At 49.5% G+C, this 23,806-nt stretch overlaps 2 protein-coding genes across 3 annotated transcripts in view; both read right to left on the reverse strand.

The window, feature by feature from the left end:
• The window catches only part of Fam53b (family with sequence similarity 53 member B), a 101,348-nt gene that overhangs the window by 59,238 nt on the left and 18,304 nt on the right, over window positions 1–23,806 (reverse strand). Inside the window, exon 2 of one of the 2 annotated variants that reach the window (XM_029480196.1) lies at window positions 6,759–7,017. In XM_029480196.1, coding sequence (XP_029336056.1) covers window positions 6,759–6,836 — 78 coding nt within the window. In that variant the 5' untranslated portion in view covers window positions 6,837–7,017. Of the gene's footprint in view, window positions 1–4,386; window positions 4,572–6,758; window positions 7,018–23,806 lie in introns of those variants that run through there. The other variant, XM_029480197.1, reaches the window with a different exon arrangement.
• Eef1akmt2 (EEF1A lysine methyltransferase 2) overlaps window positions 6,938–23,806 on the reverse strand; it is a 75,204-nt gene continuing 58,335 nt past the window's right edge. Inside the window, exon 7 of the transcript XR_003837244.1 lies at window positions 6,938–7,017. The gene's annotated coding sequence lies outside the window, so the exon portion shown is untranslated. The remainder of the gene's footprint in view (window positions 7,018–23,806) is intronic.

The raw sequence follows: 23,806 nt of genomic DNA on the forward strand, positions 1-23,806 counted from the left end.
GGAAGGTCTTCCTCAAGCATTCCAGAGACTGGCTACCTCACATTCAGTTACAGTATACTCAGCATACAGGAACGGACAGTTATCTGTATCCAGGCTGTGCTAGGGGTTGATCATACAATGGAAATGAAGTTCTCAGCCTGTTACACAGGGTTGTAGCTTCTGAGAGGAACCCCAGGCCGACCACATGACAAAAAGAGGCAGGGCTTTTAGGGTGAAAAGTGGGTGGGAGCCTGGGTTGGTTCATAAAGTGTCAGGAGGAGGGTGGGGACGACTAGCAACACCTGGCCCACTCAGATAACACAGCAGATGCCTGGCACCAGCTTCCTCACCCCATCCCAGTGCCCAATATGGCAAGAGTACCTTTGCTCTTGGCCAGCAGTACATTTATCTCATAGGGGTTTAATGGACAGGACGGTCCTTTCCAGACTTGAGGACAAAGAAGAGAAGAAGGGCTCAAATCTCCATGAGAACATGGTCACACAGACAACTCATTACATTACAGAGAGATGGAACTTGGGGGTGGGTGGACAGACTGTGTGCTAAGGTGGGTAGAGGTCAGAGACAGTTTCCAGAGGAACACCTGGACTGCTGTTGATAGACAACGTTACTGATGATAAACAACCCCTTCCAGGTCTCTTCTTGGCTTAAAACAATCCTTAACACCACCGGGTCAGGTCACCCTCTGGTATATAACTATCTATAGCCACCCACTGAAATATCTAGAAAGAGTTCAAAGGGGCTGTGCCTGCCTCCATCTCAGCTAACATGGCTAGTGCTGCAGGATGTGCAGCTGAAAGCCACACCAAAGTCACCCAACAGAGACCAGGTGACAAACACAGGGGAGTCTGCCATCAGGACTGTGCCACCCACACAACCAAGTGCAGAAACCTACAGAACCCAGAGAGGCTGCTTACTTTCCAGAGAAGGGTTCTGAGAAAGAATGGGGTTGACCTCCTGCCAGGGTGCCTTGCCTGTCAAGGGAAACTTTGGTGCCCAGGGATACCCAGGCTCAAGGACAACATCCATTTGTGTGGTTCCTAGTTAGCTACACCAAGACAGGGACCACAAAAAGTGGAGGAGAACAGGAAGGAAGGCTGGCATAGTGAGTGTGCACTACTAGCACACAAGTGTCACCAACGAGGGCTTGGGACTTCACATGCACAAGCGGGAAGCAGAGTACAGCCGCCTGTGCCTTGTTAGGGGAGAGCTCAAGGTCTGCTCATTCCACTGACAGGAGCAGAGGGCCAAGGGAGGCCTGCATGGGCCCTAGCACCTGTTTCTAAACCTGTCTCACTCTGGCCCTGCCCTTTCTGGGTATGTTCTACATACCCTTCTACAGCCTGTGGGTTTTCCACCCTTATTCCACTAACACTCATTTTGTTTGAGCTGGTTAGAGATGGCATCTAATGAAGAACCCTGAGGTTAGAGATAGCTCAGCAGCTGAAAGCACTGGCTGTTCTTACAGAGGACTATGGTTCAACACTAGCTCCTAACTGGCTTATAACCATCTTTAACTCTAGTCCCAAGGATCACACTCTCTTTGGGCCCCCATGGATACCAGGCATGTACATGGTACACACACATACAGCCTAGCAAAATATCTATACACATTAAAAAAGGAAGAAGAAGAAGACTGGCTTCATGCTGGATCCCATGTTAGGATCCAACCCTGTCTTGCTTTCTATTTCTAAGCCCTACCTCTGCAGTGAAGCAGTACCGGAATATCTCATCCCCAACAGCTCCCTGGGTCTTAGGCACAGCACATGCTGACCCCTGGCAGGTTTGCCTAAAGATTTCACTTTGGGCAAAATGGCATCCAGGAGTTTCTGGCTCCAAGCTGACATAAGCCTTCCTGTTTCAAATCTACCAATAATACAAAATAAAATTCCCACTGGCACATGCCATTCCTAAAGCCAGGCTTCTTGCTCTTCAAATCCTCTATTCCCAGAGTGGGAAGAGGGATAAGCAGATCACTGTGCCAAGCCAAAGGGACTCTGGCTGTGAGGCCTCCCGAGACTTCTGGAATCTGCAGAAGAGTGAGCTCAACTGCACGCTAAGGTCTGCAGGGAAGGAAGCGAGAACTTGCTTGCTTTTTGCACGTCTCCCTCTTTGTGTCTGAACCCAACCCAGCAAGGCTCAGTCACAGTGAGACGATTCCTGTCACGAGAGAAGCCTCTGGAGTCAGGTCCGCCTAGGAAAGACAATAGCTGGAAATCAAATTGAGGCTTCAGGGACATCTGTCTGACTGAAGAAGGCCTGGACCTCTATAAAGACCTAATTAAGGCTCCAAAGGAGAAGCTAGCACACACAGAAATGCCAGGCCTTGCTCATGGTTCTCACAACTTTCTTCAAAGGTTACTGCCTAAAACAACTGAGCCACTTTCCCCTTTGCTGACACAGTACACAGAGAGCCACAGTGTGAAGGGAGACGCTCATACCACATACCAAGACTAAGCATTGCAGCATGCCTGCCTCTCAAACAGAACTCAGCAAGCCCCAGCAGCAGAAAGAAGAGAGGAATCCGGGCCTGAAAAGATGAACGGAGGCAGAAGGGAACAGTGCAACGGAGACAGGAAACTCCGAGATGCCAAGGTAGCCCCAGCTTCAAGGCTAAGGGTCTCCCCAGGCACAAAAGTCCCTATAGCACATATATCTACCCAAGATGAAAGACACCAGACTTCAGCTACTCTGTGGTCAGCCAAAGACCCAGGGGTTTGGAGCTGTTGAGGTCAAAGTGTCAAGTTGGCCTAACAAGGAATCTGAAGATTTCCTGTACCTAGATAGTGAGACACAAGGCCTAATGTGGCTACCAACATCATAATGGGCACTCTGACGTGGCAGTGCAGAAGGCAGTGCCTTTTCTGCAACTGGCTGTGCATGGTTTGAGGACAGTATGCAGTCTATATCTATATATACTGTCCTCTGCCCAGAGTAGCCACTAGCCTGTCTTCTCTGGTCTTCAGGATCTAGAGTAGGCTGGGAGAGAAAGTTGGCCTGGCCTAAGGAGGTGGTTACTCTGGAAACAACAACAGGCTTTTGGCCTGCATGGAGGCGAATGGCAGGAGCTGGGGGAGTTCAGTGCTCCAGGGTCAAACGTCTGGGCTGCTTTCCAGTGGTGGTGGCTAATGTTAGAACATGAGAAGGAAAAGCCCTCTGACAGAGGAAAGCAACCAGGCAGACCAGGGAAAGAGGACCAGACATGGTCATGGCTACCTAGTATGTAAGTCACACCAGGACTGTGAGGATAGCCTATTCCCATACCAGTCAGTCCCAGAGGAGTGGGCTCCTGTGCCCAGAGGGAACACGCTAAGCACTTGTCAGTTCTTGCTCCTGCACCTCCCCTGAGAGTAAGGAGAGGCTACCTTTGTCACCAGAATTTGAGGTTTGCTGTTTTGTTTTGAGACAGGGTCTCGTGTTGTCCAGGCTGGTCCCTAACTAGCTATACAGCCAAAGCTGGCCTTGAACTTCTGATCCTCCTGCCTCCACCCCCCAGATACTGCGATCACAGGTATACAGCACTAGTTCTTAAAAAGAGAATGAGAGCGTGAAGACCATGAAAGGGCAGGTACCACCACAGGTCTTCCCGTTCCTCACCAGGACTCAGGGCAGCAGCTGGGGGTGCTCCATGGTCGAAGGGTCTAGGGAACCTTCTGCCTAGGGTGTCTCAGACCTTCCCTCTGTGACTCAGAGGAGCCAATGCCACACCACCATACCCCGGAGGCTGCTTCAACCATCCCAAAGCTCCCAGCTTCCCTAGAATCCTGTTCCTTTTTGAAATCTTAACCTCTACTTCTGTTATCTTTTTGGTCTAATTAGAAAACTGAAGAAATGGTTTCCCATCTTTTCTGTGTTAACTGGTGGCAGCTTGTGTGCTTCGTGGACCCCAGCAACTTGCCCTGCTGCTCACAGAGAGGACTGGCTGACCTCGGGCTCCGTCTCAGGGAGCCCATCACTAGGCTCACACTATTTGGATCTTTCTTCAGGCACACACACAACTCCTTTCCCTGAGGTAGCTGCAACCTTCAGAGGCTCTGCCACTGCCAAAAGGTTCTGGATAGTCCATGTACTCCCATCCTGAGTTCTCTGAGTCACAGTTCCTGCCTATTTAAGGGACAGAGGTGGATACATCCTTGCTCTTGCCTGAGCACCCTCCATGGCACTCTCCACACTTTCTGTGGCCACACTGTACTTCCCCTTATATTGTACCAGGCCCAGAATGGAACAAACAGTCAGTATGTAAGATGTCAACAAACTCACAGACAAGAAAAGCTCTCTCCAAAGAGAGAGAGAAAGAGAGAGAGAGGGAGAGAGGGATAGAGGGAGGGAGGGAGNGAGAGAGAGAGAGAGAGAGAGAGAGAGAGAGAGAGAGAGAGAGAGAGCGCTCACCACTGACTTGCCATCTGGAGCAGAGAGGAGGAGACAGATGGTTCTGGGCCTACATAGGCCAACAGCGAAGAGCAGAGGCAAGAAGGCTGCTCCTTGGAAGGGCAGCAGAGGTTGGAACGTGCCTGCAAGTGCAGGCTGTGAGCCCTGAGGGAGGGATGAATAAGTCCCGCCCTTCTGTTCTAGGAAGGCAAGGCTCCTCCCCTAGGGAAGGCACAAGGCCATGTTCATCAAGGTAGGGCTCAGGAAGGGCTCCTTCCATGACCTTGGGCCCTGGTACTGGAAACCAGCTCTGTGGCCAGCCCCGGCCCAGTCCTACCTTGATACTAGACAAGCACAGAGGCGCTGTGGAGGCAAATACTACAGCTCAACCCTCAGAAGCACAGCCCCGGGGACTCTGGGCAGCCCCTCTGCCCAAGACCACTCAGGCACTACCTACAGATCCTGCACCAGAAAACCAGTTACTACTCACAACAAAGACAAGACAAGCATGACGCCTATGTGTGATCCCTCGGCTACAAATTAAACAGAGGGACCAGAACAACAAGGTCAGAAGCTGTGGCAATGGAACGTGTGCACTCTTAACTGAACAACTATTTTGCAATAGTCATGGTTCCGGAGAGAAAGGCAAATGCCTGGCTTTCATTAAGTGTCCGCCCTAGCATGAGGAATCACTCAATACCCAAGACCCATTGGTGACCTGCTAGAAAGTGGTATGAGAGGGAAATCCTGGGTGGAAAAAGGGCAGACCGTCTCAGTGTGGGCAGGACTGAATCTGAGGGAGAGTGGCCACACATGAAAGGAAGGAGGACAGAGTGGTGTTAAGGGAAGAGTTCTAGGCTATGGAAGAAATCCAAAGGTCCTAAGGTTGGCATCTCTGTGGTGGAGGACAGTACTGGCCGAGTGGAATAAGCAGAAAGTTCCAGTACTCAGGAGGCAGGAAGCCAGTGGAAGGTTCTGCCGGGCAGACTTGCCTGGTACTCCACATGGCTGCTGGGTGAAACACAGGTTTTAAGAGCCAGGAGCGGCCCAGTTACCACAAGAATCTCCATGAGAGAGGCCAGCAGATTAAGATGAGGGTGGCTGGTGGGTGAGGGTGGGGATAACAGTGGGAAGTGACCATCTTGCAGATACACATTATATGTGAATTGGAAGGAAGGTACAATGGCTGAAGTGGCTCCACTCCTGCTAGGATGACCCAGGTGTCCTCAGTCACATGAACCTTAGCTGCTTCTCTCTCCCTGTGCCTACAGTGCTGGGAGAGAGAACAGCTCAGAGATAAGTGTTCCAATATCAGCCTAAGAAAGGAGGCCGAGACACAGGCCAAGCAGTGGGGCTGATGGGTGGGAATGAGGTGAAGAAGTGGGCGCTGAGGCAGTCACTGCCCTGCTGCAGGTCTCAGCTCTCAACTATTTGTTTGGAAAGTCGGACTGGGCCCAGTGGTTGCTAAGCCACTTCTTTTCAGCCTCTGAGGCCACACCCAGCACCTCAGTTCTGTGAGGTTCTGATATGCCTATAGACCAGCCATCCTCCTCAGCACACCTGGATCTCAACAGGGTATCAGCTATGAATTGGCATTAATGGTTCTTAAAGGGCCACTGTATGCATGCTTGGTAGATCCTACCTCTAGCCTGGGAGCTACTCTACACAAACAGGGCAAGTTACTCAGCTCCAAGTTACACTGGTTCCTCAACTCTGCTGGCCTATGCCAGTCCACGGGACACGCACTTGTGAAAGCCTACAGAACACGTGCAGGTCCCAAGTATTTCACCAAACTCCCTGGGGAAGGGGCTTCAGCTGTCACAATGTGGTATTGGCCAGCATGAGACAAGGAAAGGAAGCCCACCAAAGGGCTGAGTGTGAAGCCCATCACCACCTGGTAGAGGGCACACAAATGGGTGATCTGAGGAGGGCAGGTGACAAGACAGTCAGAGGGCAGCTGGACCTGCCACCTTACTGCCAAACTGTGCTTCCTTTCCCCCTAATCTACCACTCCCGACCCTCAGGTGGTGGCTCTCAAGCAGCACTGCCCTTTGAGACAGCCTTATCTTGGCTCGTCCTCTGGCACCCTCATCGTGGACGCCAGCCACCTCTCTCTTTAGGTGGAGGGGAACAGAGTGCTGGGCTACTCTGAGCCGCCTCTGGCATGACCTTCCTACCCCATCAAGTCGGCTCTAGCCTGGATCCAGCTATTGTCTCCCTGCGTACAAATCCACACTCTGCTCCCTTGCACACAGTCCCAGCCTCGACCATTCACAGAGCTCTGCTCACTTCCAAATTGTCAGGCCCAGATGCCCATCCACAGCCACACCACAAGCCCTCCCTGCACCCCAATGCCACAGAGGAGAAAGAAACGCAGTGCTCGAGGCCCTCACCAGTTCAGGGATGAAGGTCCTGTGTGCTCCAGAGTCAGCTCCCTGGTTGATGAGGCTTCTCCTTAGGATCATCACCATGGTAAGGACCTCAGGAACTGGGCGGCATCCCAGGCTGGGCACAGGCCATCTTCAGGGGGGAAGACTTGATTAACAGTGATACCTGGGCATTCCGGAGAGTGAGGTCATTAGAAACAGCTCCCCATCAGTTGCTCAGACTGGTGACAAGGCCCTCTGGGAATGGCCAAAAGTAGTCAACAGCCTGGAAAGACAAAAAGAGAAGCAATGGGCTCAGGACTAGGAATGCCTCAGGTGTAATGCAGAGAACCCCACAGGGATGGAACCATATCCTTACTAAAGGAAGTGCACTCTGGGAGGTCACCAAGGGCAAGAATCACTTTCTTAGATCTCTCTCACTCACTCTCTCTCTCTCTCTCTCTCTCTCTCTCTCTCTCTCTCTCACACACACACACACACACACACACACACCAGCTAGCCTTAGGCATCTAACATAGCCAATGCTCTGCCAGACACAGCAACAAATTTGGATCCACGAGACATCTTCAAGAGCACAGGTTCTGAGGTGCTAGCAATATGTGGTTCCTGGCAGTACAGCATCCTATCACTGGCTGGGCTGGCTTTTCGGGCACACCGAGCTCACATTAGGACAAGTTTAGACTGGCAAAGGATCAATATTCCTCATCCCCACATCCAATATCAAAGGGGGCAGGGGATCCAGAGCTGGACACTGGCTTACCTCATCTACCCTCTTAGGAAAACTGCTACAAACAAATCAGGAAGGTCGATTTAAAGACACGTGTCCCTTTCCCCAGAGTGGACCAAACCAAGTGCTACTGCCCAGACCTCCTCGGTACTATCACTCGCCAAAGATCATCAGGCAGCCTCCTTGTTCATGACGTCCCACCGAGCAAAGGAAGAAACTGCACAGGTCTGAAAAGCCACTCCTTACAAGGTGACTTCTCTGATCTTAATACCCCATCCCCATCAGTCTGTGGTTTGACCTTCAAAGGAAAGTTACATGGATATAAGGACTGGAAGACCACCATCAAAACCTAAAAAATAACGGTAATCATAGCAATAAAGAAAAAGAGAAGCGGCTCCTAATCTGTGATTAGGAACGGACCTGGTTCAGCACAAGGAAATGTTTTAGAAGCTGCTGTGTAAAAGTGAACTGCACCCTGGCATTCGCTTCTCATCCAGCTTGTAAACCATGTTTTCCTGTTTACTTCAATTAGACTTTACAGTGGTGCTACTGACTCTGCTGTTACAGGCCAGCTGGTAAACACAGAAAGCAACCTTCTAGCTTCTTCAAAAACGAGGTTCATCCAAAGTGCAAAATCAGGGACGGGGAGGAGGGTAGTCAATGCATTTATACAGCCTGACTGTTCAGGAAAGGAGGCCCAGGGGGGTCAAGAGTCCCCAGTGGCGCTGGGAGACCTGCTTCATGCTTCAGTACCACATCAGTCTACAGACTGTGTGTCCCAACCAAGTGTGATGTGTTTAAGGAAAGAATGTCAAACCATTCCGCCAAGTTCTGGCTCAACAGCAGGGCCAGAAGTGCCCGCTGGCCCCCTGCATGCTTGGATCAGGAACAGGCCAGGAGGGGTGCCCCTGGACTCGCCCTTCAAAAGGGCCCTTTGTGCTGCCTCAGCAGGGGAGGCCTGATGGCAGCCATCACCTTCTGGGTGTGAACCTCAATTCAGTTCTAGGGCAGGCAGCCACTGGCACAAGGCCTGGGAGGTAAACTCAGCATTTCCTTCTCTGAGGTGGCTCTGAGGTAGGCTTGGTGGTCATAAACTCAGAGCCCAAGACCAGCATATTTGGGTTGGAATCTTCACTCTTGAAATATATTGATTTCTCTGTGGGGCTCAGTTTCCCTCTTGATAAATAAGAAATAACTCTAGCTGCCCTTAACGTTATTGTATCCTAGGAAAGCAGAGGTCAGGCCTTTTCCTCTGTGCCCGGTTCATCTGAGAAATCACTGACAGTAGCTACTACCGCTAGTTTCATGGAGGAGCTTGGGAGTCCCAACACTCTTTCCAGGGATGGACATCCAGTCATCCTTTCCAGTTGACTTAAATTCCATCAGCAGGGGCCTGGCTGTATCAGGGTCCATTCCTCTGGTGAAACTGGGAGGCCAGTAAAAGCAATACTATGGAGATCCGTTGCCATGGAAACATGACAGCCCTTCCAGCCACAGCTCTGCACAAAGCTGGAAAATGGGCATCCCTACTCTTACCAGCTCCACCCCCACTTTAGCCCCTACAAAGGGGAGCTGGCAGAGGCAGCACTTGGGGTGGAGTGCTATAAGCACCTGTGTACCCGAGTGGTCAGTAAATGGCCAAAGGTCTAGAGAAGGAAGGAGTGTGGCCTCACTCCTGCCCTCACAGCTCTGAAAAGAGGCAGCACTATATACAAGCTGAGAACAGAGGGAAGGACAGTGTGTGTGTGTGTGGGGGGGGGGGGAGTAGTAAAGCCTCCCCTGCACAGGAGCCTAGGGCAGGAACACCCTGGCTGCCCACTCACAGGGGACTGGTTAAATAAACTACAGTAGAGTTGTATGGCTGAAGGCTGTGTGGCCTTTAAAACGGTTGTAATGAAGCAGTCAGAACACGATGTGGAGAATGGTATGCACTCTGGCAGCCATGCTGCAGGACAGAGAGCTGGAAAGACCCTGAGCTCTGAGAGCCACGCTGAATGCAGACTTTATTCTGCAACATGGTGGCTCCCAGGAGCTGTGGCTGGAGCTGGCTTCTGGGATCAGCTGGAAGAGTCTCTGCCCTTTACACGCTTCAGCACAATCCCTTGAACAAGTTGAGCTCAGCACACACTTCTGGAATTAGGCTAAGTCACAGCAGCTTCTTCGAGTCTGGGTATATATAGACCTGGAGAGGCTAATCCAGACCAGCAGAGCTTGGCACAATCTCAAGTTGCTGAGGATTCTTTTGACCAGTAAGTAACACAGGCTCAAAGAACCCCATCAGGGAACGCTGGTCCCTGTCCAGCGACCTAGACCAGTGTAAGAAGACCTCTTTCCAGAGAATAAGGGAAAGGTGATTCCAGGAGGGTGGGTGACAAGACCGGAACCTAGCTGCCTTTGAAGCTGTCTTCTGTCTTTGAGGCTGCCCCTTGACCCAGCTGGCTTTCTCTGTAACCTCACTTAGAACAGCTTCTATCTACTGAGCACTACCGTGGTCTGTCTCTAAGGAGTCCCCAATTCCCAGGGTAGCCAAGTTAAGGGGGCATAGAGCAGGGGCACAGTGCTTTAGCAGGTATCATGGGACTAAGTTAATTAAAAAAAAAGTTATAAAAGCATGTGCCTGGCCACGCCTGTCTCACTTTACGTTCTCTCCCTTTCCACATAATGTGATATTATTTATCATTTGCCTCCAACCCTTCAGAGCTGAGACAATTCTTCAGCCATACCGTGAAACCTTCCCTCTTAATAAAGTCTATTCTTTATAAAGTTACCCAGCTTCAGTTATTTTATCATAGCAGCAGAAAATGAATTAACAAGTCAGGCATTATAGCTCATGCTTATAATCCCAGAATTTGAGAGGTGGGGGCAGAAGGACTAGGAGCTCAAGTCCAGCTTCAAATCTATCATACCTGGTCTGAAACTAACATCACCCCAAAATAAAATAAACTCATGCAATTACCTACTATGCTAGTAAAAGCTGCTCTACACACATTAGTTGTAAAGTAGGCTCATGTTTCCCCATTTCACAGACACATGAAGAAGCTCACCAGCACTGAGTCCAAAAGCTGGGCTCGGATCCCTGGTGGATCAGCTCCCACGCTTATAACTTCCCACAGGTGGCCACCTGTCCATCGCACGCGTGACCCTCAGAAACCCACTCAGGCAGCTACTACACAGCCTAGCAATCGATCACATTCCTCAGCGTTTAGCCTGGAAAATTAAACATGGTCACCTCAAAGCCTGCCACAAATGCCTTATTCATAACAGTCAAATCAGGAACCCATCCAAATGTCCTTCAGTGGTGATTGGTTAAACAGTGGCTCATCCATTCCAGGGAAGACCACTCAGCAGAAAAAGAGGAACTAGTCTCAGACCCCACGAGCTCCCAAAGAACGATTCTGAGCTTAAAAAAGTGACTCCCCTAGGGTTAAACTGCTATATGATATCATTTGTAACAAGCTCTTGAAATGATAAAAGTATAGAATTGAAGACTAGCAGTCGTCAGGAGTTTGGAAGATGTGTCAGAAAAACAACACAAGATACACTAGGGAAGACGGAAGTATTCCTACCTCCACTATTCCATGTCTACTTCCTGTTTCTGATGTTGGGCTTCAGTCTAACAAGCTAAAACTACCCACACTTCAAAGCCAGAAGAACCTAAGCCCAAACACCCGCCAGTGCCACAATGCCAGCAGGGTAAGACCAACACTCAAGTCCAGGCCTACTCCTGGCTGTTTCCCTCCTTAGCACACTCATGCTTTCTTCTCTGCCCCTCTGTTTGGTACAGGGTCTTATCCTATAGACTAGGCTGGCCTGAAACTCATTTTGTAGCCCAGGCTGGCCTCAAATGTCAATCCTCCTATCTCAGTCCCTTGAGTTCTGGGACTATAGCTGTGCACTACCACACCTAGCCTGGGCCTCTCTCTGATACCACAGGGACAGGAATAGCTTTTTTTGCTCTTTCACACAAGTTCTTCCTAACAGGAAACGGTCTTGCTTTTCTCCCATATACTTCAGTGAGGTTCGTGGGCTTACACTCTTGAAAGCAGCCATGCGATAGCACTTGTAGGCCAGGCACTTGGCTCCCAGAGAATGATGCTGAGCACATATGGAACATCTGTGGCAGGAGTGCATGGTAAATGAGTTAACACACGGGAGCTCTGCAAACTACACAATTCCCCATGAATCTTAAGACTGCAAGAGTTCACTGAGAGAAGGTGTCCATCATCCACTTTGAAAGGTTAATCCTTTAAAAGAAACTGACCACACTAGAAACTGCCAGGACAACTGAGCCTCTTCCTCCTTTTAACATCTCTATTCAGTCTGTGTGGTTATACAGGCAGCAGTATCTCAGTGTCTTAAAAACGGAACCCTGACCGGAACCTAAGCGTGGACTTGGCCACAGACACTGATTTTCCTGACAGTGTCTTAGCATTCCACTTCCCCTCTCATTAAGCAAAGGAAGCAGGAGACGGCCATACGATCTTTGTGAAGGTCTTATGCACACTGAAACTTTCGTGACAAGTCATCTGGAGTCAGGATCCAGGAGCACATTTATGAACATCTGGGGGAGTGCCTGTCTTCGTGATCACAAGTCAGAAGCGTGAGCAGAGCTGAGGCAGCTGGGTCCTGCAGGCCTGCTCCCGGCTCGGCTCGGCTGCCCAGAGAAGGGAGCTGCACCCACCAGCGGGGTGCCCTTGCATGAAAAGCTGCTTAGGGACTTCATCCAGAGTGCTACCTTCCAGACCAGGAAAGCTACTGCAATTTCTGCCTGAGGAAGGTCCTGAGAATGTGCAGCCCCACCACTGTACACACTTCAACTTAGCCCAGGCTCCTCAGTACTCATGGAAGATTGATTAGGAAAGACAGGAAGAAAGAGACGAACACAAGCCTCTGTAGTCAGAATTTAACATTAAGAATATGCTCAGTACCAATGCTGATTTAGGAAAACCTCACAATGGAATCTGTATCCATGAAAAGCTACCAGTGTGTATATGTGGTGTGTGTGTGTGTGTGTGTGTGTGTGTGGTGTGGTGTATATGCACAATTATTTTTTGAGACAGGGTCTCTCACTAAACCTGAAGCTTACCTATTTGACAAGCCTCAACTTAGATCTACTAAACACAAAGCTTCAATTTATAGCTGCTTGAACTCCAAAGGCTGTCATATCTACTAGACTCTGTGGAAATGGCTCAGTCAGTAAAGTGCTTGCCTTGCAAACATGAAGAATTGAGTTAAATTTCTAGGACTTACTTGAAAAAGAAACAAAGAAAGGAAGAAAAGGAAAGAAAAGGAAAGGAAAGGAAAGGAAAGGAAAGGAAAAGGAAAAGGAAAAGGAAAAGGAAAGGAAAGGAAAAGGAAAAGGAAAAGGAAAAGGAAAAGGAAAAGGAAAAGGAAAAGGAAAAGGAAAAGGAAAAGGAAAAGGAAAAGGAAAAGGANAAAAGGAAAAGGAAAAGGAAAAGGAAAAGGAAAAGGAAAAGGAAAAGGAAAAGGAAAAGGAAAAGGAAAAGGAAAAGGAAAAGGAAAAGGAAAAGCCAAGCCCATAGCTTTCCACATAATCCCAGCACTAGGGAAGCAGAGGCAGGAGGATTCCCTCAGGCATACTGGCTAGCCTAGCCTGCTTGGCAAGTTCTGGCTAATTAGAGGGACCCTGTCTTAGAATACACATGCATGAATGCATGCACACACACACACAGACATGCGCACAACCCCATACACACCTATACCTACCTGTGTGCACATCCACACATGTTTACATGCGCAAACATACATACACACACACACTGCTTTAACTCGGAAATGGTGCATATTCCTCTCGAAGGCAGCTCTTCTTAAGCAATCTAGGACAAGCACCAGTCCTCTAGGATATAGGTTAGCACAGCAGCACAGGCCACACTACAGGCAGCAGGAATGGACAGATGAGGGCTGTCTTGAAGGTGAAAAAAAGGATACAAAGCCATCACTTTTCATCTTTATCTGTGCAGCTCAGCTAAGTGCATACAGTACTCCAGCCAGAATCTGTGCTCATCCACCTTCCCAGTGTCCCCTGGGCCTATGCCTCCCATTGCATGCCTACCACAGCACACTCTACCCTTCTCTCAAAGTTCATGTGTAATGTGTGCAACTTAGGTGTGGCCTCCTCAAACTCAGTCCCGAGCCACACAGCAGGAGCTTCATCAATGTCTATCTGCTAATCAAGGATGAGGATCAGCATCAGAAAGCTGCAAAGTCTCCCAGCTGTACTTACAAGATCAGTCCAAGGTGAACTCTGTAGCTAGCCCTGGACAGCTTGTACTATGTTGCTAAGACACAAGGCCATGCATGAAAACTGTGCTCTAGTGATCTCAGGTGTAAGGTTAGGAAACAGTGTCCTGTTTGGTGGGAGTACGGAGTTACCCCTAGATCCACTGAAACCCTTAGCACACGTCAGAGAGCAGACACTGTCTCTGACGAAGTCCTCGCTGACTGGCTAAAAATAGAAAATCCTGTCACTGTGCTCACTGCTGACGCTGGGCGCTCAAGGGATGAGGGGACTTTCCTTCCTGCAAGTGCAGAGCACCCTGACATCTGTAAACGAAGAGGGACGTCTCCCCAAACCCCGTGCCTGCTTCAGAAGGAGGCGTGTCATAAAAGCTGTTCTCTTCGGTCATAGCCAGAATTCCAGGTAATCAGAGTCCATTGGAGTTTCATCTTTGAGGAAGGCCTGGAAGTTGCAGCGCACAGCTAAAAAGGGGCCTGGCCTTCGCTTCCCCCTCCCCCTCTTAATAGAGGGGAGGAAACAAAACACAATAGTAAATTAAGTTTTCCAGGGCATTCCAATCACTGGCTCACTGTCACAGGGATTTTCTGTTCTTCTTAAGCAAACATTTCGAGAGGGAAGGGAGTGACATTATCCCAAGACACAGATGTCCTGTGATGGAGAGCAGAACAGATCTGCACACGGGTACGAGAGAGCCCATGCTGTGTCTTGATACTGAGGCCAGCAGCACTCGTGGCCTGTCAAGCACTTGTTTATCAATGAGAAACAACAAAGAGATGGGTGGGTTCGTATGTGCACTACTCCAGTTCTCACCACTTGCCACGTGAGAGAACTTGCTGCAGCCTGGAGTGGGTGAAGCCATCTCAAAAGGAAGGAAACGGGGAAACAGGCCACCGGGGAACTAGTACTTACTGACAGTACGGAGCTACACAGCACCTTCTCCTCCAAGCCAGGACGAAGAGCAGAATGGGCTGAACAGGACTGTGACAGGGCAGGGCCCTAGGGATAAGCTACCGTAACGGTAAGCCACTTAGCCTAAGACAATCATGACCTACCTGCCCATCAGTCAGACCTATTTCTATCACACCAAATTTAATCAATCCATGATTTACAGAGGAGGTGAGGTGAGGGGTTAAAAAAAAAATTAAAGACAAAACTAAAAACGGAGGCATTCAGAAAAGTGTCAATGTGGGCTGTGAGGGTGGGGTGGGGCTTAGGAAGTGTGGACTCTGGCCCTAGCAATGCCGCTCACTGACCAGCACCACCTTATCTGCCCAGTCACTTCCCTTTAAGCCTAGTCACCCTCACCTGACAAATGGGTCAACTAGCTCTCTCAGAAATCCAAGTATAGGAACATAGCCACTACGTGGCTCTATGCCTCTCTGAGCCACGGTTTCCTTACCTGTTACATGCACATGGGAATCCCACACTGGTCCCAGAACAATCACTATACTGGGATGTGTTCAGTTCCACTGTATACTCCAAGCTGGCTGGACCTAAGCTTCTAGGGATTCTCCCATCTCACCTTGGGAGCCCTGGGGTTGGTGATACGCACTACGGCACTGGCTTTAAGTAGTTTTAGAGAAGTAAACTCAGCTCCTCACATTTGCATGGCAAGTACTTTCCCCACTCAGCAATCTCCTCAGCTCAGGAAATGCTTATGAGGTGTAGGGCCCTTCTGTAGAAATGTTCTTTGCTTCTTGTAGGCCAACCTACCTCAGCCCAGGGTACACCGCAGCTCTCCTAACAGCATGGCTTCAGTGATCAGCCAGACAAGGAAAAGCATGGCTTCCCCTATGCTTATAGCAGAGCCAAGGCTGAGGCACTGAGCAGCCTCCTAACCACTGTCACTTATGGCACTTTATCACAGAGGCAGTGAGGTGAATGGAGCCGACATTCTCATCCAAGCCAGGATCACGCTTATTTTGTGTGTGATACACTGGAGGTAATACTGGGAACAGACCTCTGAGCTCTGTAGGAACCACAATGGACACGAAGCTTTCCAATCCGCCACCCACATAGAAAGCACATCCTGACCTCAGTGCACACTTCAAGACTTCCCCTTCCTGATCAGGTGGTGTCAGACCCAATCTATTTTGCAGAGTTGGTACAGAAATTAATCAGAGTGACCAATCACACTTGAGCTTTCTGTCTTTTCTCCTCTATCCTACATCACTGCAACTTCAAGTTCAAGAACACCATCAGCTGCCAAAACGACATCTGAGAGGCTCAGGGCTGCTCAGCAGGTCTGTCTATGACAGACAAGAACCACTAAAGTAGCAGCCTTCTTGGGTCACACTGCCAGAGCCATCTATCTGGTCCTCAGGATGGGGAGGGCTCCGAAGGGCAGGATCAGCTCTAGGAAGCCCACTCCAGCATTGGCTGCAGCGTCACAGCAGGAGGACCCTCGATGTACAAGAGCAACCATCTGTCAGCAGATAGACCAAAGAATCACTGGACTCTAGCTAGATTTAGATAGAGAAGAGACTCCCACTAAAGGCTTCACTAAGTCTTAATTCTAAGCTCGATCCAGGTATTTAGTCTACTGAACAGGCCAGGGAATTAACAGGAGAAATTTGGAGGAGCAGCTGCTCACTGGGATTTCCTTCCTAGGTTTGACAGGGTGTGGAGTCAGAAGAAAGGGCAAGTTATCTCATCTGCAAATTCTTCTCCACCAAGTCACCTGTAAAGGATGAGTGTATAGACCTAGGGGCGGAATCTGTGGCTGGCTACAGGGGAAATAGCCTAGCCAACCAATCACCCAGGCTAGAAGCAAGGCATCTTGGGAAGCTATCTAGCCTCTTTCAAACCTCAAACCAAACTCTGCACATCTCTAGAGATTCAAAGGACCCTGAAAGGGTTAACCCAATTCCCAAAGACAAATACACTATCTTCCTCATCAAAAATAACCTATGCCCCAGAAGAAACAGAAATTTGTTCTATTTGTCCAAAATATATCCTACAGTGCTTGACAGACAGCCAAGGCCGCAGGCTGCCGCTGTACTTATCACGCTGTTGCCGTCATCCCTCAGCGGCACCATCGGAACCAGGTTTTGGTGCAGATGTCCTTGCTCTCAGGAAGCCCACTCACTGCGTCAGCAGCAAGGCTCACTGCAGGCTCTGAACACTCCACCTCCACGTACCTCCCAAACCAAGTAAGTAGCTCTGACATGTAGCCATATGGAAGAGGACAGCTCCACGAACCACCAACACTGCCGGCCTGAATCACGAGCCAGGCTAGGGAGGTGTTTCACGCGCTCAGACTTAAAAATAACAACAGGGGCGCTCAGACTTAAAAATAACAACAGGGGTGGAAGAGATGGCTCAATGGTTAGGAGCATTTACCACTCTTGCAGAAGACCCAAGTTTGCTTCCTAGGACCCACATAGTGGCTCATAACCTTTAACTCCAGGTCCAAGGAACCTGATAACCTTGCTCAGGTCTCCAAGGGCTCCTGCATACCCACAGTGAATAAAAACTCAAGTAGGCTCACAATGTCTGCATACAGATAATAAATCATTTAAATAATGATATCACAGTTAACCACGAATGAGATGAGAACAGATGAAATTTAATAGGTAAGAACAGATGAGAACCTGGCACTTGGGCACAAAACCCATGCTTAGTCAATAGTATATGGAGGTCATGGAAAATCTATCTGGTCAGTAAGTACATCAGTTGATTCAGCCAAGCTTACTGAGCGAGTATTTTGGGTGTGCTGGGATTGTGGTAAGGTAGAAGACGCAGCCATCCAGAACCACATTCTCTGCTCCAGGAAGTGGGAATCGCTGATGACTGATGGGTGAGTAAATGAAATCACTGAGAGGCAAAGCTCACACCTGAGGGGCGGAGGACATGCTCCAGCAGTAAATGCCTACCATAAGAGCAGGCAGACCTGAGCCCTTAGAACACAGAAAGCTGTGTGTGGGGGGGGGGGGGGGGGGGGAGGGGGGGAAACAGGTCTGCAATCTCATCTCTGGTGAGGCAGGAACAACAGATCCCTAGGGCTCACTGGCCAGCCAGTCCAGCCTAAATGGCAAGCTCCAGGTCCCAGAGGAAGAAGCTTTCTCAAAAACAAGGTGGGGGCTGGAGTTTGATTCCCAAAATCTGGTTATAGCATCTGCACACAGTGGTGTGCACTTGTATTCTCAGTCTCGGAGAGGCTGAGTCAGGTGGATTCTCAGGACTCACTGCCCACCTTAGTCATATCAGTGAGCTCCAGGACTCAAGGAGGGATCTCGTCTCAAAAACAAAGTGGATGACTGCTGAGTAACACCACCCAAGGTTGACCTCTGGCCATACACACACACCACACACACACACACACACATGCATACACACACACACATATACATACCACACCACACACATACTACACATCACACACATATATACATACATACATACACACACACCAAATACCACACACATATACACACACACACACACACACACCACATATACACATACACACGTGCACACACCACACACACATATATACACACATACCACACACACTACACATACATACACACATGCACATACAGACACATACACACATGCACACACACACACACCACACACACACACAAGTAAAATAACTTTAAAAAGAGAAAGTCCATGCTTAATAACACATAGCGTAACAAACCTGGACTCTGTGAGGTCCCAGACCCTGCACCACAGTGCTATCAAGATTACAAAGCCTTCCCGGATGGCTCCCTCCCACGCCCTTACATGTCCTCTGCCTGAGCAGGCCCTTGTACACTTGACTTATTAACAAACTGGCAAACAAGCACTACAGCTGTGATGTTCATGCGGCACAAACCTATCAAGTGCCCAGAAGGAGCATCTGCCTACTTGAGGTCCCGCCGAGCAGGGCTGGTGGAGCCAGGCTGCTTCAGCCTGACTGGCCTGGTCATGCCTGCTACTGGGTGTGGCCCAAGGGTCAGAGTCAGTACAGAAGGCTTTGAGCAATACTGACTACACCCCCTGGAGAAGCCTCATTCTCTGAGAGACCACACAGGGGCTTGGGCCCCTCTGCAGAGAAATCACAAAGGCGGCTAAGTAACGAAACTGCTTCCTCTAAAACTCAGTGGAACCCAACTGCCGCAGAGAGGAGCAGGTCCACCGTGAGGTGCATGGGAACAACTCGCCAGTGTCCTAGTCCAACACTGCTGCTACTCTTCCCCATGTCCCTGTGAACCACAGGAGCCTTGAGCGCATATCCATCCATCCTACAAGACAAAGTACACAGGCCATGTGGTGCTGCTAGGCTGGGAAGTACCCTGACCATCTAACAGAGGGAGCAGCGTGAATAAGGGGAGGGCTATGAGAGTATGGCTTTCTCAACAGAACACCTTCCAGACAGTGCCAAGTCAAAAGGAGGGAAATAGAAGAAAGGGTACAGCAGCTCCCACTGGGGAGAAACTGGATAGTGTACTAATGGACAGGAGTCTCAAAGGATATAAAAGAACTAAACTAACATCAGCTGTCTACAGGGAGGACAAATGGGGATCCTGGGGCAGGACACTCACCAAGGAATGCCCTTCTGTGTATTGATCTATGCAAAACTACAGAACATTTTTAGAAGCTAATATAAATAAAATATAAGGGCCATGGAGATGGTTTAGTCAGTAAAGTGTTTGGCATGCAAGCATGAGGACCTGAATTTAGAACCCTAATAACTGTAAAAATTAAAGTACTGCAGTATGTGCTAAGTATACTTTAGTGCAGGGTCAGGGAAGGGGTATAGAAAAAAGTGGAGCCTGGGTCTCACTGGCCAGTCAGTCTGTGAGCTCTAGGTTCAATGAGAGACTGTCTAAAAACAACCCAAAAAGCATAAGGTGATTAGAGGTAGTCTATGCCTACTCCTCGACTCCATACACACGCACACATGCACACATGCACACATGCACACCCACATATATAAAAAGGATACAGAAGCTTACCAGCTTCACAGAGTGGCCTGCACATGCATGGACTAGTTCTGCCAGGTTAACAAGAAAATGGGCATGGCTGGGGGTCCAGACTGCTTTTCAGAGCCGAGCTGGTGCCATACTCACACGCTACTGTCACTTAAAACACAGGAAGCTCCTACAGCCCCTAAATACTCTCTATTGTTTCATGCCTTGAGACCTCTACTCACTGTCTGGCTGGGACTTGTTCACCCTCCTCTCTCTCTGACTCCAAACTAAACACCTTCAAGCTTACTCCTCCGACTCTAGGAAGCCCCCTCTACCCTGAGACAGGCCCTCAGGCTCTGTCTCACTCTGGGCTTCAAACAAAGTTACCTGAGAGCTTCTAGAGGGCACAAACCTACCTTAGGTCGGTCCCAACCACAGTAGCTGCCAGGCAGGGCTACTTGGAAGAATGTCTGCTGAAAAGAAACGAGGCCAGGTGTGGTGAGGCCTACCTGCGAATCTGAGCTCTTGGGAAGCCAACAGCAGGAGAAACCCTGGGAGCTGGAGGGCCCCCTGGGCTAGGTACAGGGCACAACCTGATTTGGTTTCGTGTTTTTAGAAATGGTGAACACCACACTCACCACACCATGTCAAGTCTCAGCTTTGCTGCCAAAAAGTGCTGAGACATCTCTTGCTTGTGGAGGTTTCCATGTTATCAAATAGTGTTATTGACACTAACTCAAAACCTTAAACCTTCTCAGCATACAGAGCTTGAAGCCCAAGCACCACAGCAGAAGAGCAAATCAGAATGCCTACTGGCTAGCTAAACAACACCCCCCCGCCCCCACCACACACCCCCACACAGACACACACACCCCCCACAGAACTTTCTACAGCTCAACCGTCTTGGGCTCACACCTAGTCATAGGCAATCCTAGAGCACAGAGACCTACCCCAAAGCTGCTTCCTGAATGTTCAGCTTTTAGAAAATGCTAACTAAAGCCAGAGCAGAGGTAAGGCAGTGTGTATAGGCTAGCCTTGGGCCAGAGAGAGTGCTTTGTAGGAGCTCCACTCTAATGAGTACAGAGGGCTAAGGGGCAGAGCTATCCCACGGAGTCAAGCACTCGGGTGCTACTGCCTTCTGGGTGACTCCAACTGCACAGGCAGATCCTGCACACACCTTCCCTATGACTCCTCCTTCATTATTTCACCCTGGCATCAGAGTCCTGTCTCAACTCCAACCTTTACTGGACTGACTGTGCCGGGGACCTAATGGTCACACAGGACAACTACAGGCTTAATAGATGCCACGGGATGAGTGTGTGGCTCAGAGGAACGAGCCAATAATCCCAAGGAGAGAGGTAAAGGGCTGGGATTTCCTGGAGAAGGTGGTGTGAGTGTTGGGCTCTACAGATGGATAGGAGTTCAACAGTCAGTGTTGGGCTCAGAGTATTCTAAGAGGAAGCCACCAAGTAACATGTCTGACACTCCACCCAGCAAGCTGCAGGGAAGCAGGGAGTTGAGGGCTCTCTCTTAGCTCTAGGCAGGCAAGGCATTCCTCATGAGGTCCAGAGAGGTGTCTGCTTCACAGTGTGGCCAGGGTTCCACCCACTCTCATTACTTTGTTCTGCTCTAATTTGCAGTCTGCCCACCAGACCTCAGCAGGCTTCTTCTGTAGACTTCCAGACAAATGACCTAAGCTCCAAGGCCGTGGTGTACTCAACTCAACAAAGTCAGGTGACCCAGAGGCTCCTGAGAGTGTCTCCAAAACTCCTCCTTCCATACAATAGCCACATAAGGACTCAAAAGCTGCAAAACAGCTATTCCCATCTTCCAGCCCAGCAATCCCGTGCTGACCCACATGTCTCACCCGTTACACCACAGACAATATGACAATTGTGCTCTCCCCTGGGGAAGAGAATGGCCACACAGAGGCCCATATGAGAACATCACGATGTCTCAAACACCACAGTCATAAATGTGTGCTCAGGCCACGAGCTCCCCACGTGTTCTTATAGCTATGAAAGCACAAGGGCCAATGTGACACAGCTGCTGGGAGCGGCAAGTGGAGGGCAGGGCCTTGGGACAGCAAAGGGGAGTTGTTCCAACTGCAACTAACCTAGTATCTTCCAGCTCTTAAGGAGCAGGACAGCAAAGAAGGAAGGAAGAAGGGAGGAAGGGAGGGAGGAAAGAAGGAAGGGAGGAATGGAGGGAGGGAGAGAAGGAAGGAAGGAAGAAGGGAAGGAGAAAAGAAGAAAAGGGACTCCTTTATAAAGCAAAACTGAATGAGCTGGCTCGGTGAGTAAAAGCACTCCCTACGTGAGAATGGTGACCGGAGCTCAACTGCTAGAACTCACATGAGGAGGAAGAACCAACTCTAAAGTTTTCTCAAACTTCCACAAGCATGCTGTGGGATGTGGGCGCCACCCCACACACACACTTTTTTTTTTTAACTGACAAGAAGGTAAAGTGACTCCCTGCTGCCTACCAGCTAGTCCATCCTTTTCAGTGTACACAGGGTAGCCATGAATGGTTTCAGCCTTAATCCATTTGGCTTTTAGCTGTCAATCTCAGCAAGCACTAAGTCTCCACAGCCACCTTCAGCAGCACTGGCTGCGCTGCATGGTCTCAGCACATACCTTCTTGGCTCTAGACCTCCACTCTTTCAGCCAGCATAGAGGTCCTTCCCTTCCAGAAGCTCGGGTGAAAGAATCCCACCACTACACAGGGTCCCTGAGTTCAGGGCCACTTGGGACAATAAAGTTTCAACATAGACTGACAGCTGTTGTGAGGAATCTTGAGCATTTCAGAGAACAAAGTCAATGCTTGATGGTTCTGTCAGTCATTCAACCACAGTCTTTCTTGAAGAGAATAGGTAAAATAAACCGCTCTGAGAAACCAAGGCTTCAAACTCAAAGACACTACAGTCATCTCCTTTGGCATCCAAGGTCCGGATAAAGAGAGTGAGGGGATAGGGATGGGCAGAGGATGATGCACGTAAGAGAGAACTACCTCACAAGGTGGGTGAAAACCCATAGGTTAGCCTACAAACTTGGATTAAACACATACTTTGACAGGGGCTTCAACAGCAGCAACAGCAGCATCACCTCAAAGTTCATTACAAACAAGTCCTTAGGGAGGACCAAAATGTATCAGAAACACTCGGAGGTGGCCAACAGTCACCATTTAAGTAGATTCAGTCCCAGAACCCAAGCAACAGAGACGGCAATTTGCAAAGGAGAAAACCAGGAACCATAAAGGTTGCATCTCTTGTAAAAAGTCAAGAGGCCAAGAGGGGCAGGAATCCCACAGCCTACCCAGCACTTCCTCTGGACCAGGACCTGAAGGAAAAATGTTCCCAACTGTCTCCACAATGCACTCAGGGACCTCTGGCATTGTGAGGTCTTTGAGCCCTGACTCCAGAGACTTGGCCTAACAAACCAGGGGATAGGGCCAACCCTGAAACTTAGGATTATGGAAGGTGGGTGCAGATGAGAACAACAAATTTCTGCCGAGATCCCGGGGAGACAAGAGGGCTCTCAGGCAATGTGACATATGCCACACATCTCTTAATTCAGCTGCAAACCGAAGATGACACTGAGAGGCCCAAACGAGACAAAAAAGAAATTTGCAGAGGGTCTGTGGCCAGAGGAGGAAATAACAGAGCTGGGTGACATAAAACTAGCTCCTATCAGATTTGTGGGAGAACGCAGAGAGAAAAACACCATTCTTTTTTTAAAACCTTGTACATTTGTGTATTTTCTTACATCGATGTCTGTGCGTTCAGTGCACACAGAGCCCGAGGGGGGTGGCAATGGGCATCAGATGCCCCAGCTTCTCTAGAAGAGTACTCATAACTACTGAGCCATCTCTCATCCCAAAGAGCCCTCCCCTCCCCACCCCACCCCTTTTTTTTTTTTTTTTTTGGTTTTGCAAGACACCAAAGTTATTTTCTGTGTAGCCCTGGCTGTCCTAGAACTCCATCTGTGAATCAGGCTGGCCTTGAACTCAGACCTGCCTGCCTCTGCCTGCTCGGTGCTGGGATTAAATGTGTGTGCCACCAACTCGAGGACTGCTTCATTCTTTTTTTTTTTTTTTGGTTTTTCGAGACAGGGTTTCTCTGTGTAGCCCTGGCTGTCCTGGCACTCACTTTGTAGACCAGGCTGGCCTC

This window comes from Mus caroli, chromosome 7 (genome assembly GCF_900094665.2).
Source record: "Mus caroli chromosome 7, CAROLI_EIJ_v1.1, whole genome shotgun sequence".
Taxonomy (NCBI): domain Eukaryota; kingdom Metazoa; phylum Chordata; class Mammalia; order Rodentia; family Muridae; genus Mus; species Mus caroli.